Here is an 18420-nt window from a genome sequence, read left to right on the forward strand (position 1 = left end):
AGAGTCTTAAGACTTCATATATATAGTATATGCAGTTTTCTTAATATCTTAGCAAAAAATTCACTTGGAATGACAAGTTTGTTGCCACCTTATTTTTAATGAAAGATGACATTGGAAAACATTTGTGGAACAGATAGGTGAGGTGGTACATATTTCTTAAAGTGGAATCCATGGCCCATTTGTGTCATAATTAGGTGTTTTATAAAAGCATAGATACCTAGACTCCAATTTCAAACCTAACTAAGTGGAGCTGAGAATCTCCATTTGAAACAGCTACCATAGTGGTTTTTACATGACTAAAAGCTTGCAAACCACAGAGTTTACCTGGACCTTAGAAGTTGTTTTAAAATACGTTCTTGATAAATAAGTGGAGGGGGAAAAAATGGCAGATATTTGAGGATGGCATTTTATTGACTTTTCCTGCCCACATGCTCCCCACCCCCACTATATTTAGTTATTACCCTGAATAGTGAGAAATAGTCATAAAACCAGGATTGAGACTCAGCTCTGCTTGTTCTGTTGGTCATAGTGAAAAGTTTACATGATCCTAAATCTTTGAGTCTTCCATCTTTCTCACCCTTGTATTCATACTTCTGTGTTATCACTTTAACTGATCCCTACTTAGAGAGAGAGAATTATCTTTCTTTTTCTTTTTCTTTTTTTCTTTTTCTTTTTTTTTTTTTTGAGACCACATCTCATTCTGTTGCCCAGGCTGGAGTGTGTAGAGTGCATTGGTGTGATCATGGCTCACCACAGCCTCAACCTCCTGGGCTCAAGGACTCCTCCCACTTGAGCCTCTGGAAGTGCTAGGATTACAGGTGTTAGCCACTGCACCCAGCCTTAAATTATATTATTATTTCAGTCACAAATGTGATAGCGTCTGTCACCTCTCATCCCACCCTCGAATTAACAACCTCCTAATAATCACCTCTCATCCCACCCTTGAATTAACAACCTCCTAATAAAAGTTATGGGCTCATATAGAAAGAACATAGTTAGGAGTTTCCATAAAGCATAACGCATGGAGCTTTTCAGAGGCCACATCACCTATCTACAATTATATGTAAAAGCTGTTAAAAATAGTCTTTCCTTCCTTTTCTAACTACATAACTGTGAGGCTGAAATTTCTTCATCTAAAACAATATATTTTAACAGATTGAAAGAAGCAAATAATGTCTTCTATTCAACCAGACATTTAAAAGATCCTGAAAATGTAAAGTGGTGCCATTCTTTTTACTTTTTTTTTTTTTTTAAGAAATTTTCTTTGGTAAAATATTTATATTGATATTTAAGGAATTTATTAATTTTAAATGAATTAAATACTTTAATTTTTTGTTTTAATTTCTAATTAAGTAGTGATAGAATTCCTTTGGGTACCTCAGTTTTTAAGAGTATAAAACAATCCTTTACAAAAAGTTTGAGAATAGTTAGAATAGTACGTGGTGCCTGTGAAGCCAAGATCGTAAGTTCTATTTCTCTGAGTGAGTTAGCTTCACATAACGGAAGGTTAAACACGGAAAGTAGCAAGCCAACCCACAGAATAGGAGAAAATTTTTGCAAATCATGTCTGATAAGGGACTTATAACTCTAACATATAACATTCATTAATGAAAAAACCCAGCGAGGTGTGGTTGTGCACGCCTATAGTCCCAGCTACTTGGGAGGCTGAGGCAGGAGTTCAAGTCCAGCCTGAGCAATATAGCAAAACTCTACCTTTAAAAAGTAATAATAATACGTCCAGTTTTTACTTCATTTATTATTTTTTTGAGACGTAGTCTTGCTGTGTCACCCAGACTGCAGTACAGTGGCACAATCTTGGCTCAATGCAACCTCTGCCTCCCAGGCTCAAGGGATCCTCTCACCTTAGCCTCCTGAGTTGGTGGGATTACAGGTGCCTGCCACCACACCCAGCTAATTTTTTATATTTTTAGTAGAGATTGGGTTTTACCGTGTTGGCCAGCCTGGTCTCAAACTCTTGATAAGTCCAGTTTTTAAATGGGCAAAATATTTGAACAGACATATTTCCAAAGATGCACAAATGGCCAATAAGAAAATGAAAAGCCGCTCTACTTCTATAGCTATCAGAGAAATGTTAACTCAAAACAACGAGATATTACTTCACACCCACTAGGATGACTGTAATCAAAAAGACAGATAATATCAAATGTTGGTAAGGATATGGAGAAATTAGAACCCTTTATACACTGGAAATGTAAAATAATACAGCCCACTTAAAGTCTGGTAGTTCTGGCCCGGTGCAGTGGCTCATGCCTGTAATCCCAGAACACTTTGGTAGGCTGAGGTGGGAGGATCATGAGGTCAGGAGATCAAGACCATCCTGGCTAACACGGTGAAACCCAATCTCTACTAAAAATACCAAAAAAAATTAGCCAGGCATGGTGGCACACACCTGTAATCCCAGATACTCAGGAGGCTGAGGCAAGAGAATCGCTTGAACCCAGGAGGTAGAGGTTGCAGTGAGCCAAGGTTGTGCCACTGCACTCCAGCCTAGGTGACAGAGCAAGACTGTCTCAAAAAAAAAAAAAAAATTCTGGTAGTTCTTCAGAATGTTAAACATAGAGTTACTACATTACTTAGCAATTCCATGTGTAGGTGTATATTCAAGAAAAAGGAAAACACACAAAATGAACTCCACAAAGAAATCTTAAGCACTAAGGTTCATAGTAACATTATTAGTAATAGCCAAAATTGGAAACAGTCCAAGGTCCATCAGCTGGTACGTGAATAAATTAAATGTAGGATACACACATAATGGAATATTGTTAGAAGAAAAGTGCTTAATATATGCAAAAACATGAACTTTGAAAACATGCTAACTGAAAGCCAAAAACGAGGCCAGTTATGGTGGCTCACAGCTGTAATCCCAATACTTTGAGAGGCTGAGGCAGGTGGATTGTTTGAGCCTGGGAGTTCAAGACCAGCCTGAACAATACAGCAAAACCCCATCTCTATTAAAAAATATGTATATAAAAATTAGCTGGGCATGGTGGCACATGCCTATAGTCCATTATCAGGAGGCCTAGGTGGGAGGATCAATTGAGCCCGGGAGGTTGAGGCTGCAGTGGGCTGTGATTGTGCCACTGCATTTCAGCCTGGATAACAGAGTGAGACCCTGTCTCAAAGAAAAAAGAAAGCTAGAAACAAAAAGAACACATATTGTATGATTATATTAAATATGGGTACATCCCCAGAGACAAAGTAGATTTGTAGTTGCCTAGGGCTCAGGGATTGGAGAGAAATGGGAGTAACTGCTAACAGGTACAGATTTTTTTGCGAAGCGGGGAGGTGATAAAATGTTTTAAATTTGTGATGGTTCTGTAAACTTGAATATATTCAAAAATAAAAACAATTGAGTTATACACTTTAGATGGGTGAATTGTATGTGAATCACTTCTCAGTAAAGCCAGTACTGAAAAAGAAATTATAAAAGGTTAAACATGTAATACGCTTACCCTAGTTTCAAACTTTTTTTTTTGACTTTTTTTTTGAGACAGGGCCTGGCCCTGTTCCCAGGCTGGAGTGCAGTGGTATGATCTTGGTTCACTGCAACCAGCACCTCCTAGGCTCAATCCATCCTCCCACCTCAGCCTCCAAATAGCTGGGGTTATAGATGCCTGCTATCATACCCAGCTAATTTTTGTAGAGATGGGGTTTTGCCATGTTGCCAGGCTGATCTCCAACTCCTGAGCTCAAGTGATCCACCTGCCTCAGCCTATTAAAGGGCTGGGATTCTAAGTGTGAGCCACTGTGCCTGGCCCCTACCTTCTTTCTTTTAGCCAGTTGTACATGGTTGTGTTATTCACAGAGAAGATAAAATTAAGTCATTGGTAATATATATGCCTTGATAACTAGTCCAGTTTTTGCTCTACTCCTTTGATTTAGGGTCCCCCGCCTGTTCCCCATTTACATCTCCTGAAGAATGATATTGGGATTATAGGTTGTTATTTCAAAAGTAAAAGTTGGATTTTGATGTAGCTGATGCTTCTGCTAATTCCCCAGGTATCTGGATAGGATTTTAGGGATTCTGTTAAATTGGACGGGGGAAAACACTATTTCACTAACCACTCGTTTACAGAGGTAATAGTGTTAGCACTAGCAGTCATCGTTCATGTAGTGAATTGGCCCCCTAGAGCTTGTTATTTCGTGTATTAAGTATATATTACTATAAAAAACTTCGAAGTGGCTGGGCGCTGTAGCTCACTCCTGTAATCCCAGCACTTTGGGAGGCCGAGGTGGGTGGATCACGAGGTCAGGAGTTCAAGACCATCCTGACCAACATGGTGAAACCCCGTCTCTACCCAAAATACAAAAATTAGCTGGGTATGATGGCACATTCCTATAATCCCAGCTACTTGGGAGGTTGAGGCAGGTGAATTGCTTGAACTGGGACCCCAGAGGTGGAGGTTGCAGTGAGCCGAAATCGCCGCCACTGCACTCCAGCCTGAGCTACAGAGCGAGACTCAGTCTCAAAAAAAAAAAAGGGAGCAAGGAGTGGTGGTGTACCACTGAAGTCCCAGCTACTTGGGAGGCTGAGGCAGGAGGATCACTGCAGCCCAGGAGCTCTAGGCCAGCAATGTAGAGAGAGCCTGTCTTTTTTAAAAAACAGCAACAGCAACGACATGCATATAATACACACAAACTTTTGTTTTCTTGGAAATCCCTCAAAATTTATGTATTTAAATTGTTCTGAGAAAAGTCTCATAGACTTCACTAGACTGCAGAAAGGTTCTGTGGCACCAAAGAAAGGAGCAACTAGAGAGCCATCATTTGTTTTCTTTTTCTCTCTTTTTTTTTTTTTTTTTTGGAGTCTCACTGTATTACACAGACCGGAGTACAGTGACACAGTCTCGGCTCACTGCAACCTCTGCCTCCCAGGTTCAAGAGATTCTCTCACTTCAGCCTCACGCCCAGCTGATTTTTTTATTTTTAGTAGAGACGGGATGTCACCATGTTTGTCAGGCTGGTCTTGAATGCCTGACCTGAAGTGCTCCACCTGCCTCAGCCTCCCAAAGTTGTTGGGATTATAGGCATGAGCCACTGTGTCTGGTGAGCCATGGTTTTTAACTAGGACTGCTGCATGTTAGAATTACTTGAAAAGTTTTTTAAAAACATTGATGGTATGTATATCCCTAGAGATTCAGGTTTAGTTTATTGAGGGTGAGGCTTGAACATCTTTTTAAAATCTCCTTCCCTTAGGTGATTGTAATGCAGATCGAGATTGAGAATCGCTAAAGGGGTGGCTGATTTGATGTATTAAGGAGAAATGTATACATCTTACTGTGATTATGGTTGGTCAGATAGCAGATCAGATTCTGTGTTTCTCTGTTCTTTTACAGATTATATGGTATATGTTATCTAATTTGGTAGGTTAATTTCAGCAAGTGAGTCTTGAGCTCCAGAATACCTGTGAATACTGTAAAGTAATTTAAATAGCTCTCTAAGTGCAAAATTGACCTTACTAACAAGAGTAAAAACAATTATAGTAATAAACCTTGGTAGTGATTCTGCTTGTCTACAATCCTTTCCTTCTTTCAGAGGGCAAAAAATCACAAATCTTAGTACCAAGAGAAAAACAACCATATATTTTAGTAACAAATTTGAGATTTTATCAAGTTTATTCTTCAATGGTACTGACAGGCTAAAATAAATTGAAAATTCATACCTTGTAAGATTCTTTGTCTGCCCCGTCCCCTGGCATTTTTCCAAAGCTAATCCATGTTTCAGAGTGGTTTGGGGTGTTTGTTATCACTGATTACCTAAAACAGTTCAAGTATAGATGAACTGTTTTTTGGTTTCCATATCAGTTTTACTTCTTAATTGTTATTATTTTGTAGTTGATATCTCAGGACTGAAATTCTAGTTTACTTAAAATTTCTCTCTCTTTTTTTTTTTTTTTTGTTTGAGACAGAGTCTCGCTCTGTTGTCCAGGCTGAAGTGCAGTGGCGCTATCTTGGCTCCCTGCAACCTCTGCTTCCCAGTTTCAGGTGATTCTCCTGCCTCAGCCTCCCGAGTAGCTGGGACTACAGGCATGTGCCACCATGCCTGGCTGATTTTTGTGTTTTTAGTAGAGGTGGGGTTTCACTATGTTGTCCAGGCTGATCTCAAGCTACCGACCTTGTGATCTGCCCGCCTCAGCCTCCCAAAGTGCTGGGATTTCAGGCGTAAGCCACCTCGAGTGGCCCCCTTTTTTTTTAAGAGCTGGTGTCTTGCTGTCACCCAGGCTGGAGTACAGTGGCACAATTTTAGCTCACTGCAACCTTGAACTCCTGGGCTCAAGCAATCTTCCTGCCTCAGCTTCCCAAGTAGCTAGGACTACAGGTGCCTACTGCCATGCCTGGCTAAGTTGTTTTTGTTCTGTTTTGTTTTGGTAGAGACGCAGTCTTACTGTGTTGCTCAGGCTGGTCTTGAACTTCTGGTCTCAAGGAGTCCTCCTGCCTCAGCCTCCCTATTGGCTAGAGCTACAGGTACACACCTCCATGCCTGGCTAAAAAATTTTTTTGTAGAGAGGGGGTCTCACTGTGTTGCCCAGCTGTGGTTGAACTCCTGTCCTCAACCAGTCCTCATGTCTTGACCTTTCAAAGTGCTAGGATTACAGGCATGAGCTACTATGCCTGGCTGAAAATTTATTTTATTTTTTTTCAAGAAGTAAACCCTTTGAAATAATTCTTTATTTTGTTGTGTATCTCAAGGGCCACTACAATGTCTAACACATACTAGGGATTAAGTGAATATTTCTCAGGTGAATAAGAAAAATTCAAACAAACCAGAAGGGTATATGACAGAGTAAGTGTATGTGTCATTTGCATTCTCACCATCATTTTTTTTTTTAACCTAATATTATGGAGATTTCCATGTGGCTACCTGCCATACCTTTTTTTTTGACACGGAATCTTGGTCTGTTACCAGGCTGGAGTGCAATGGCACTATCTCTGCTCACTGCAACCTCCGCTTCCCAGGTTCAAGTGATTCTCCTGCCTCAGCCTCCTGAGCAGCTGGGATTACAGGCACCTACCACTGCGTCCAGCTAATTTTTATATTTTTAGTGGAGATGGGGTTTCACCGTGTTGGCCAGGATGGTCTTGATCTCCTGACCTCATGATCCACCCGCCTTGGCCTCCCAAAGTGCTGGGGTTATAGGCGTGAGCCACCGTGCCCGGCGCCTTTTTTTCTTAAAGTGACTACAAATTCCATAATTTAACTGGTCCTTTCATATATTTATTTATTTATTTTATTTTAACACAGAGACAGAGTTTTATTCTGTTACCCAGGGTAGAGTGTAGTGGTGTGATTACAGCTCACTGCAGCCGTGAACTCCTGGGATGCAATCTTTCCACCTTAGCCTCTTGAGTAGCTGGGACTATATGCATGTACCACCATATCTGGCTATACATAGTTATTTAATAATTTATTTTCAGTCTTGCGTAACTATAGTCTAGCAGCTGATTTTCATTACATCTTTTTGTGTACATGTGCAGTAGGGTGTTAATAGAAGTGGAATTCAGAATCAGACATTTATATTAAACATTGATCAGTTTCTACTTGCCTTTGCTAACATTATGAGAATATCTTTTTCTGCTTACCCCCATCAGTGCAATTTAATTATAAAATGTTGGATCTCTGTTTTCTGGTTTATATTTACATTTCTTTTGCGTGTTTAAAAAGTTAATTGTTCTATAAACTGTTCATATGCTTTGCCCATTTTTTAATTTTTAAAATTTTTATTAAAAAAAATTTTTTTTTTTGACACAGTCTTACTCTGTCACCCAGGTTGGAGAGCAGTGGTTCAATCATGGCTCAACCTCCTGGACTCAGATGATCCTTCCACCTCAGCCTCCCAAGTAGGTGGGACCACAGGCGCATGCCACCATGCCCAGCTAATTCTTTGTATTTTTTATAGAGACAGGGTTTCACCATATTGCCCAGGTTAGTCTTAAATTCCTGGGCTCAAACAGTCCTCCTGCCCCCGCCTCAAAGTGCTGAGATTGCAGGTGTGAGCCTCTATCTGCCTGCATTTTGTTTTTGAACCACTGGTGTTTTATTGATTGTACTTTAATAAATTTAGTATATTTGTCATGTGTTGGAGGTTTTTTTTACAGTTGTCTTTTGATTTTGGTACTTTTCTCGTGCAAATTTTAACTTACCATGTAAGTTTACTCTTTATTTTTTTTTATTTATTTTTTTTTTTGAGAGGGAGTTTCGCTCTTGTTACCCAGGCTGGAGTGCAATGGCACGATCTCGGCTCACCGCCACCTCCGCCTCCTGGGTTCAGGCAATTCTCCTGCCTCAGCCTCCTCAGTAGCTGGGATTACAGGCACGCGCCACCATGCCCAGCTAATTTTTTGTATTTTTAGTAGAGACGGGGTTTCACCATGTTGACCAGGATGGTCTCAATCTCTTGATCCTGTGATCCACCTGCCTCGGCCTCCCAAAGTGCTGGGATTACAAGCGTGAGCCACCGCGCCCGGCAAGTTTACTCTTTAAAGACTCTTTTTTTTTTTTTTTTTTTTTTTGAGGCAGGCTGGAGTGCAATGGTGCAATCTCGGCTCACTGCAGCCTCCACCTCCTGGGTTCAAGTGATTCTCCTGGCTCAGCCTCTCGAGTAGCTGGGATTATAGGCACCTGTCACCACACCTGGCTAATTTTTGGTATTTTTAGTAGAGACAGGGTTTTGCCATATTGGCCAGGCTGGTCTTGAACTCCTGACCTCAGGTGACCTACCCGCCTCGGCCTTCCAAAGTGCTGGGATTACAGGCGTGAGCCACTGCGCCTGTCTAAAGGCTTTTTTTTTTTTTTTAAGACAGGGTCTGGCTCAGTCACCCAGTCTGGAGTGCATTGGCGGCAATCTTGGCTCACTGCAACTTTTCCGTCCTGGGCTCAAGCAGTCCTCCCACTTCAGCCTCTCAAGTACCTTAGACTGCCACACACCTGGCTAATTTTTATATTTAGGTAGAGACGGGGTTTTGCCATGTTGCCTAGTCTGGTCTAAAAGAACTTCTGAGCTCAAGCAGTCCTTCTGCCTTGGCCTCCCAAAAGGCTTCTGAAGAACTTTTCCTATGCAAAGATACATTTCACCATATTCTCCTCTAGTTCTGTCTTGTGTTTTGTGTTTAACATTTAACTCTTATCTCTCTTATTTTGGTAGAAAGAGTAAAGTAGGAATTCAACTTTATTTTGATAAAATTGATTTCACAGTTATTCTAACAGATGACTATATAGTTATTCCGAAACCATTTATTGAATAATCCACCATTCTGATTTGAAAATGCCACCTTTATTGTTTGCTGATTTTCCATTTGTTGTTCTTTCTGAGCCAATCACTGGTCCAGTGATTGGTTTGTCACCATTAACAAACTGTAGTTTAATATGTGGGTAGAGGCAGTAGTCCCTTATAAACTTTTCCAGCTTTAGTTCTTTGAGCAATTTATTCAAAAAGTTCTTGTATATTAGGAAAGCATCCTAATTTTAATTCGAATTACAGCAGTCAACATGTCTTTTTTCTAAATAAGTGAATGTTTACCAGTAGTGCAAGCTAATTTATTTCAGAGAAAAGAGTTTATTTCTCCTAGGTAATTAAAAATATCTGAACAGATGACTTTTTTTTTTTAACTTTTCTAAACTGGTGTTTTGACTGAATTGTTCCATGAAATACTAATTCCACTAAAAAAAAAAAGGGTGGTGGGGGAGAAAAGTAATAGGGGCAATGCTTCTCTCTCTATGCTTGGATATTATCAATATGTATTGCTATTTATAGATTTCAAGATGTCCTAGAAAAAAGACAAAACTTTATATGAATTAACTTTTTTATTTTTTAAGACAGTGTGTGGCTCTGTCTCCCAGGCTGGAGTGCAGTGGTGCAGTCTCGCTCACAGTAACCTCTGCCTCCTGAGTTCAAGCAATTCTTGTGCCTCAGCCTTCCAGATAGCTGGGATAATAGGCACACACCACCATGTCCAGCTAACTTTTCTAGTTTTAGTAGAGACAGAGTTTCACCATGTTGGCCATGCTGGTCTTGAACTCCTGGCCTGAAGTGATCTGCCTGACTTGGCCTCCCAAAGTGCTGGGATTAAAGATGTGAGCCACCACACCTGGACTGTATAAATTAACGTTTATCTGGCTTATTTGAACATCACTTTTTGTGGTATACAGTAGTATTCTGAACAACAATTTGAGAATTAATACTTTTATTTTTTTCATCAAGTGTTAGCTACTATTTTAGGCATTTTTTTAAAGATTAAATTTCCGTAATAAAAGTAAAACTACCTTACTAAAGGATTTGGGGAATATTGAAAGAAAAGGAGAAAAAAATCGGCCTGTAATTCTACTACTCATCTTCCAAGGATGATCAGTCTAAGCATTTGAATATATTTTAAAAATCTCTTTAAGATTTCTTTTATAGTTTTCCTTATGTTGTATATACAATTGTGAATTGTATTTTTAAAATTCCTTTACATTGATATAAGATTTCCATGTCGTTTTATGCATTTTCTTTGTGGTGGGGGATGAATGCTTTAACCAGCAGTGTTTCTCAGAGTTGGTCCAGGAACCCCAAGGGTCCCTAAGGACTTTCAGAGGATCTGTGAGTTCAACCTGTCTCATAATAAATCTAAGACATTATTTGCCCTTTTTTACTCCTAATCTCTCATGAGTGTACAGTGGAATTTTTCAGCATTTCCATGATCTGATAGGGCAGCAGATTGAATGCGGAAGCAGATGTGAAAATTCAGCTGCCTTTTTAAAAGTCGAATATTGAATAGACTTATAAATAATGTAAAGAGAGGCATTCTTTTTACTGAATTTTAAGTTATTTTTTGTAAAGAAAAATTAACATTTAAAAGTTTTATTTGTCAATCAATTGATATTTAAATTTTTTGTTTTAATTTCTAATATTGTAAATATTGATATAACCCACATAAAATCTCTTTGTGCTTCTTAAAGAGTGTAGAGGGGTCCTGAGACTATAAAATTTGAGAACTGCTGTTTTATAGTATTTAATACAAAAAAAATTTGTTTGAATAAAAAATATTTGATCACTTGGCTTTATTATTTTTATGCAAATTACTTCTGATTACAAATACGATCGTCCCTCAGTATCTGTAGGGGATTGTTGCCAGGATACTCTTTTAGATACCAGCGTCCATCCATGCTCATGTCTCTTATATAAAATAATGTAGTATTTGCATATAACTTCCATATGTCCTCCCAAATACTTAAATCGTCTCTAGATTGATTTATAATAACATCATATAAATGCCATGTAAATAGTTGTTATATTGTGTTGTTTAGGAAATAACGAAGAATAAAAAGGCTGTACATGTTTAGTATAGATACTGCTGTCTTTTTTTCCCCTGAGTATTTTCAATCCACCCTTGGTTGAATCCAAGGATGCAGAACCCACAGATAAGGAAGGATGATTGTACACATAGGTTCTAGAAAACACAGTTCTCTTTTATATGATGATAGTTTTATGCTTTGTAATGTGACATTGCATCTGAGGACTTTATTGTTCTTGAATTAACTTAGGCATGAGATTTTTAAAACAATAACTTTAGTTCACTGTTGTTTTTTTTCCCCAGGCAGCTGAGTATGTCCCAGAGAAGGTGAAGAAAGCGGAAAAGAAATTAGAAGAGAATCCATATGACCTTGATGCTTGGAGCATTCTCATTCGAGAGGCACAGGTTTAGTGATATAGGATTACATTTCCTTCTCTATGGGTCCAATCACACTACTTGGTTCTGCAGTGAATAATATTTTCATAATCCTAACATTGTAAATGCTGTTTATTGGTTTTCAATTTTAGAATCAACCTATAGACAAAGCACGGAAGACTTACGAACGCCTTGTTGCCCAGTTCCCCAGTTCTGGCAGATTCTGGAAACTGTACATTGAAGCAGAGGTTACTATTTTATTTTATTTTTTCTTATATCAGCATCTGATGGGAATTGCAGCATACACTGTAGTGATAAAAAACAAGTTAGGAACATAGCCAACTAGGACAAGGAGGATTTAAATGTGTCTAACCTTTATTTTGTAAAATAGGTATGAAGGAGTAATTAAAATGAATTTTTGAAATTTGGGTCTTTTACAAGCTGATGATTGTTGCATTTTGGAGTTGCAACAACATTAAAACAGTTTCAATGGTATTGGAGTGCTTTAGCCTTTTATTTACTTGTCATGTGTCAATTTATTGCCTCCTGTGTCATTTATTTAGAACTCATTTTTCTTTTTATTCCTACTTACAAACTAATATGAATGGGAGTATATGAAAATACAGAAATGTTAACTTAGTTTTTCATAGGGTATTTTGAGTGTCTGGTGAAATGAAACATTTTAAGAGAAGAATTACTTCACATTTTAGTTTTGTGAAAATGCATGGTTTATCAATGTAAGCACTTCAATAATTTAATGATTTTTCTGTAAGATGAAGTTTGTATTATGCAAGATTAAGCTAATGTGATTCAAACCTATTTAATCCTATAATCATAATTTTATCCAATGATATTTTGATTTTTTTTCTTGCTTTTTATGTCTTGAAATTTGAATCCAGGCATGTATATTGTATAGAATGAGGAACCCCATTCGTGGTTATGGTTAGGAGGGAACTGTTAATTTTTGAAGACTGGAATTAGTAGTAAAAATGATAACAAAAGTTTTAATGTGTCAATAACAGTTGGCACCAAGTAATCATTTTCAGGTTATTAATATAAATTAATGGGATGGAAGGGGTAAGATGTAAATAACTGATATCCACATTAAGCTGACAGTTATATGCAGTTCTTTTTGTAACTTATAATACGTACGCAGTACTCTTATTTTTACTATTTTGTGATATAGATTCTCAGCATAATCAAGTACACTGCAGCCTCAACATAACATTTTCTGCTGTACCTGAAATTTGATAACATACAGGTCTGTTTTGGACCTATTCAAAGGGCTTTGGTCATCAGCAGTACTGAATAGATTTCAGCATAACACAGTGTCACCTGTGGATGTGTCCTCAGAATGGACCCAACCAATAGGAGATTCAAATAGAGGCTACAGTGTACTCATTGTATTGGTGCTATAGTTTAGATTGTATTACTTGGTGGGGAGGGAAATTACTGGATAATACCAGGAACATTGTGTGTGTTTTATTTTTGTGTGTGTGGTTGTGTATGTGGTATGTATGTTTGTGTGTTTGTATGTATGAGAGAGATTGTGCCTTATGTGGAGTCTGGTAGTTTTGGCCTATGACCATATCCTTAAAGTTTCATCACCTGTCCTCTGGGACCATTTCTTTCCTTAATATTTAATTACCAAAGTAGCTTGGCACAAAACAGGTGAGGCCTGTCTGAAATATGCTGAAGCCAGTGCTGCTTTGTATTAACTCATTAAAATAAGGAACCTGGATCACCTGCACATGGTCTGCATTCTAGTGTGGCTTTACAAACACATTAGACTTATAATCAAATGCACCAGAAATTAACATAATTGATATATAATTGTTTTTGTATAGTGAAGTAAAACTTTCTGAGTTTTTAAATTTCCTTATTTCTCAAATATTCAGGCATTATTCATGCATTTTATTATAGCATAAGTTAAACTAAAATAGGCAGATACTCCATTCTGTAACTCTGAACACAATGGGTTTGTTTCTCCAATTTACTAGTTGTAAGTTACAAACTGCATCCTAAAAAAAAGAGTTTCAGGAAGACCAGATGTTTTATTCCAAGGGGCTGAAAGTTGTCTACATAACAGACTCAATTCATATAATGAAATGAAATGAGCTGATAGCAGTTGATTTATTTAGTTGGTAATATTTGCAGTTATTTTATATACACAGAAACATATACATACACACACACACGCAAGTAGGTATATTTAACATGTATTGAGAACAAATGGTAAATATATATGTATGTTTTTTTAAATTTATATTTTTGGTTTAGGAATTAAGGGTTTAAATTGAATACTGGTTTTAAAAATGTATATCCTGAGCTGTGTTTTTCTCTTTCCTGATTTGCTCATTATTTTTATTTTTTATTTTCACATTTTTTTGTTTAGCCTGTGAGAGGCTAAAGTTTTCTTTGATCATATCACTCAATGTGGCCGTTAATATTTCTGGAGAAGACACATAACCTATTTATAATACTTTTTAAAAATTCGAAGTGAGAATAAGAATGTCTTTACGTTGAAAGTAATAATTCAGTGTTTACATAACATTCTGTATGCACTCAAAATAAAGTTTTGTTAATACATTTGTTGTAACTCAGTACTTCATGGTGGGAAAATTGTAATGTTCATTTCTTTATATTCAGCTAACCCAACTTGTGTGACTCCAAATACATTTTTTAATAGAAAATACATCTTTAGTAACAGAAGATAATTTGCTTCCCCAGAGAAATTACTTGCAAATCCTATTAAAGTGCAAAATGTCAAAGGAAAAAAGTATTTTTTTAAAAATTTGAAACATCAGTTAGAAATGAGAGCATATTAAATAATCACTTAGAAAAAAAGTTAATGATGCTACTATATGAGCCAGTATATCAGATTGCTCATAACTGAGAGTTGAGCAGTATCTATTTGGCTGTGTAAAATTTGGATGTTAAAATGTCATCCTTAATTTGTCACATGCGTTTATTTTTCTGCTGTAGTGTGGAAATTGTTGGAGGTAAAATTCTCTTGCTCTAGTGAATGGCATTTAGGACAAATGTCTATGTATTCTTAATATATAATTTCAAAAACTAGACCAAATTACTTCAGTGTTAGAGCAATATATTGGAGATAACATTTTGCCTTCACTCCCTGAAATACATTGTTCTACTCTTTATTTTAAAACTGCTACGTCACACATGATTTAACAATATTATTATAAGATGAGCAAGTCATTAAGTATGACTGTTCTTAAAGTTATAGTTATCAAGTATAAAATCTATCACTATGTGAAACTACTTTTGCTACTTCTTAGTTTTAAATAAAGGAAGATTTAAATATGTCTGCAGCTATTTGATCGAATAAGGATATCTTAAATGTAGTTTAGTGTATTTTTGGGTTTAAGAAATGAGAGGTTTTAAACACTTGAGTTAAGTAGAATGCCCCAGTCAGAGCCTCAGTGCTCTTGGCACAGTGGCTCACGCCTGTAATCCCAGCACTTTGGGAGGCTGAGGTGGGTGGACCACAAAGTCAAGAGATCAAGACCATCCTGGCCAACATGGTGAAACCCTACTAAAAATACAAAAATTTGCTGGGTGTGGTGGCGCATGCCTGTAGTCGCAGCTACTTGGGAGGCTAAGGCAGGAGAATCACTTGAACCTGAGAGGTGGAGGTTGCAGTGAGCCGAGATCCTGCCACTGCACTCTAGCCTGATGACAGAGCGAGACTCCATCTCAAAAAAAAAAAAACCTACTTTTTATAATGACCAAAAAGGTCACTAAATAATCACACAATTTAGAAAACCTATAGAATTTTGCCATATTCTTTTAAATTGTTCTTCCCCACCCAGCCTGTGGTTTCTGTAGCTTTTCATGTAATTAGGTGATGAGTGACAACATGTAAGCTACAATATCTTATTAGAGAGGTAATTTGTTTTGATTCAGGCCACATTCATAAGGAATTTTTTTTACTGAAGGATGTTTTTTATTGGTGACTGAAGGAGAAATGAAGAAGGTAATGCTGCTGGTAATAGCAACAATGTATCTTGCGGTCTGTGAAAGCTGTATTTCTGTAATAAAAGCATATAGATAATTGATTGTTTTTTATTTAAAATTTTTACAAAAGATGAATTATTTTCTCTATACTTGGTTTTTTCTTCCTTATAAATAATGGGTTGTGTGGCATACATTTCAATTTTTCAAAATGACCTTTCTTCTTGGAAAATGGAAGTGAACTCAGGATGCAACATGAGTGACTTAAATTGAAATAAACTTTTCCACTGTTGATACTGTTTTAATACCTTTACGTAGCAGCTTAAATTACTGTATTATAATGTATTGTTTCTGTTAAGCAATGTGATTTTAAAATGCAGATACAATTACTGCATTATATAGATTATGGTGATTTCTATACTTCAGCTTGCAGCCTTTTTACCAAAAAAATCTGTACTCTTTTCTTATAGATCTGCACTTTTCCTGTTTGTAATAAATGTTGGTCCATGTCTGTGTGATTATTCAGATTCTACTTTAAAACTCAATATGCTTTTTTATCTAGTTCCTTAGATGCATATATAAATGTAGAGTAGAGATGTAAAAGAAAAAAGTACTTGTAAACACAGAACTGAATGACAATATCTGAAAGTGCTTTGAATAAAGTACTATTTGATAAGCAAAGGAAATATTTGCATGTTGACTATAAGTAGTAAACTATTGTAGGTTTTATTGAATTATCTGATTCCATCCCTTTCCCTATCCATTATTATAACATGTTTAGGTGCTGTCACTTCTACTAACATGGTCTATACATTTTTTCCCTTGGGACTTTTTTCTCTGCCAAAGCAACTATTTGCAAAAGGATGTAGTCACTTAGATGACAACATTTCTTTAAATAAAACCTTATGTTTTCTAATCTTTATAATTTCTAGATAATTTATTCTTTTATGTGAAATGTAGCCATTTATTTTCAAGCAAACTCTTGTGCTAATCAACCTGGTTGCCTATATGTTTGTCAGCTTTATAAAGCAAAACTATAATCTCTGCAGTCGTTGGTAAACATATTGAAAATATATGGTCATTTTCTTTACCCTGCAAAGACTCTTATGTTTTAAACCCAGCTTCTTTATAGTCCATTCTTTGGTATAGTAAGAGTCATGATAGATTCTGAAATTGTAGAAAAGGGTTTATGATAAAAAGTTACATATACATTCTAAAATTAGTGGTGAGACAAAAGGACTATTGGATCATACAATTTGAAGTTTTCCATATGGTAGTAATATTTTACCTAAATTTCCTGGACATTCATGGAATAACATTTCTAATACCTGATACCTAGTTAAAATTATTGGGTATTATGGTCATTAGGATCATAGGGGATAACTTTGGTTCAAAACTCTGTCCCTTTCCCAAAAGATATTAAAGATATGCTGCAACATAGCATCCCTGAATCAACACAAACATGTAAGCCCTTCATAATATCACAGAGCTAGAAAACTACATATTTGGCAATGAAACTAATTCTAACACAAGACTTTTTACAGTGCTGAGCATTTTTGGTTGTAACTTGAGCTCAGGGGAACCAGGTGGCAGTTGACTTTCCTTTATAAAACAAAGGACCAATTTAAGTCAAAAGCTCAAATCTTTTTTTTTTTTTTTTTTTTTTGAGACTGAGTCTCATTCTTTTGCCCAGGCTGGTGTGCAGTGGCATGATCTTGGCTCACTGCAACCTGCGCCTCCTGGGTTTAAGCAATTCTCCGCCTTAGTCTCCCAAGTAACTGGGATTACTGGCATGTGCCACCACGCCTGGCTAATTTTTTGTAGTTTTAGTAGAGACAGGGTTTCACCATCTTGACCAGGCTGGTCTTGAACTCCTGAGCTCGTGAGCCACCATGCCTGGTCAAAAGCTCAAATTTTATAATGGATTTATTGTTTGTATTTTCTTTAATGCATCAGCTTTGAAACAGCTATTCCTTTGGAATAAGTCTGGTTCAAGGCACTTCTAGGAAATGAAAATGTCTAAAATGTTACCAGTGACATTTGTAAAAAGCTGCACCTCTAAATAAATGTGGACAATGCATTTATTAGTTGTAACTAATTTATTAAACTTTAAATTTTATTACTAAACTGGTTTGCTCCTAGCAACTTGGTAGCAGAAAACAAATAGTTGGTTCGTATAATGCCATAATAGTTTAAAGTCTGTATATAGATTTTTTTTCCCCAACATACCAGAATCCACAGCAGTCTGAACAAAAATTACGAATATTTTCTTTGAATACAACTTGAGAAACTCAGCTGCTTTTCTAAGACTCAGGAAAGCATAAGTGGGTAAGTTTTGCCATTTTGTATACTAGACCTCCAAAGAAAAATTTTCTATTTGCAGGTGATAATTAAGCAATAGTTCTAAAGACAAGTTGAGATCAGTGATAGGATTCAAATGCAGTTTTGAAATAGTACATTGAACTGTAGTAAGGGTCAAAGATAAGAAGATCCCAAAGCCGTTTTTAATCTTTCTGAAAACAAATGTAAATACGTCTATTCATGTGACAGCGCATGTTCAATTACAACCTTTTATTTAAATGCAAAATGTCAGCTCTAGCATGTACTGTTGACTTTGTCCCAAGATTCCTATATGGAAAATAGTCTTTTAGGGTGACAATTTCTGCCACTTTTATACTGGATTTGAAGAAAAAAGAAGGTTGGCTGTTTTGTGATGATGGTTTTCTTGGGAATTTTTTCACTCACCAGACTGTGACTGCTGCACATATTAAATACTTGA

General features: G+C 36.8%; 1 protein-coding gene across 1 annotated transcript in view; it reads left to right on the top strand.

Moving 5' to 3' along the window:
• The window catches only part of CSTF3 (cleavage stimulation factor subunit 3), a 74248-nt gene that overhangs the window by 6037 nt on the left and 49791 nt on the right, over positions 1–18420 (top strand). The window contains exons 2-3 of the mRNA XM_012452295.2: positions 11595–11696; positions 11819–11914. Coding sequence (XP_012307718.1) covers positions 11595–11696; positions 11819–11914 — 198 coding nt within the window. The remainder of the gene's footprint in view (positions 1–11594; positions 11697–11818; positions 11915–18420) is intronic.

The sequence above is a fragment of the Aotus nancymaae genome, unplaced genomic scaffold (genome assembly GCF_030222135.1).
Source record: "Aotus nancymaae isolate 86718 unplaced genomic scaffold, 86718_ANA_hifiasm-v0.15.2.pri h1tg000059l, whole genome shotgun sequence".
Classification (NCBI taxonomy): Eukaryota; Metazoa; Chordata; class Mammalia; order Primates; family Aotidae; genus Aotus; species Aotus nancymaae.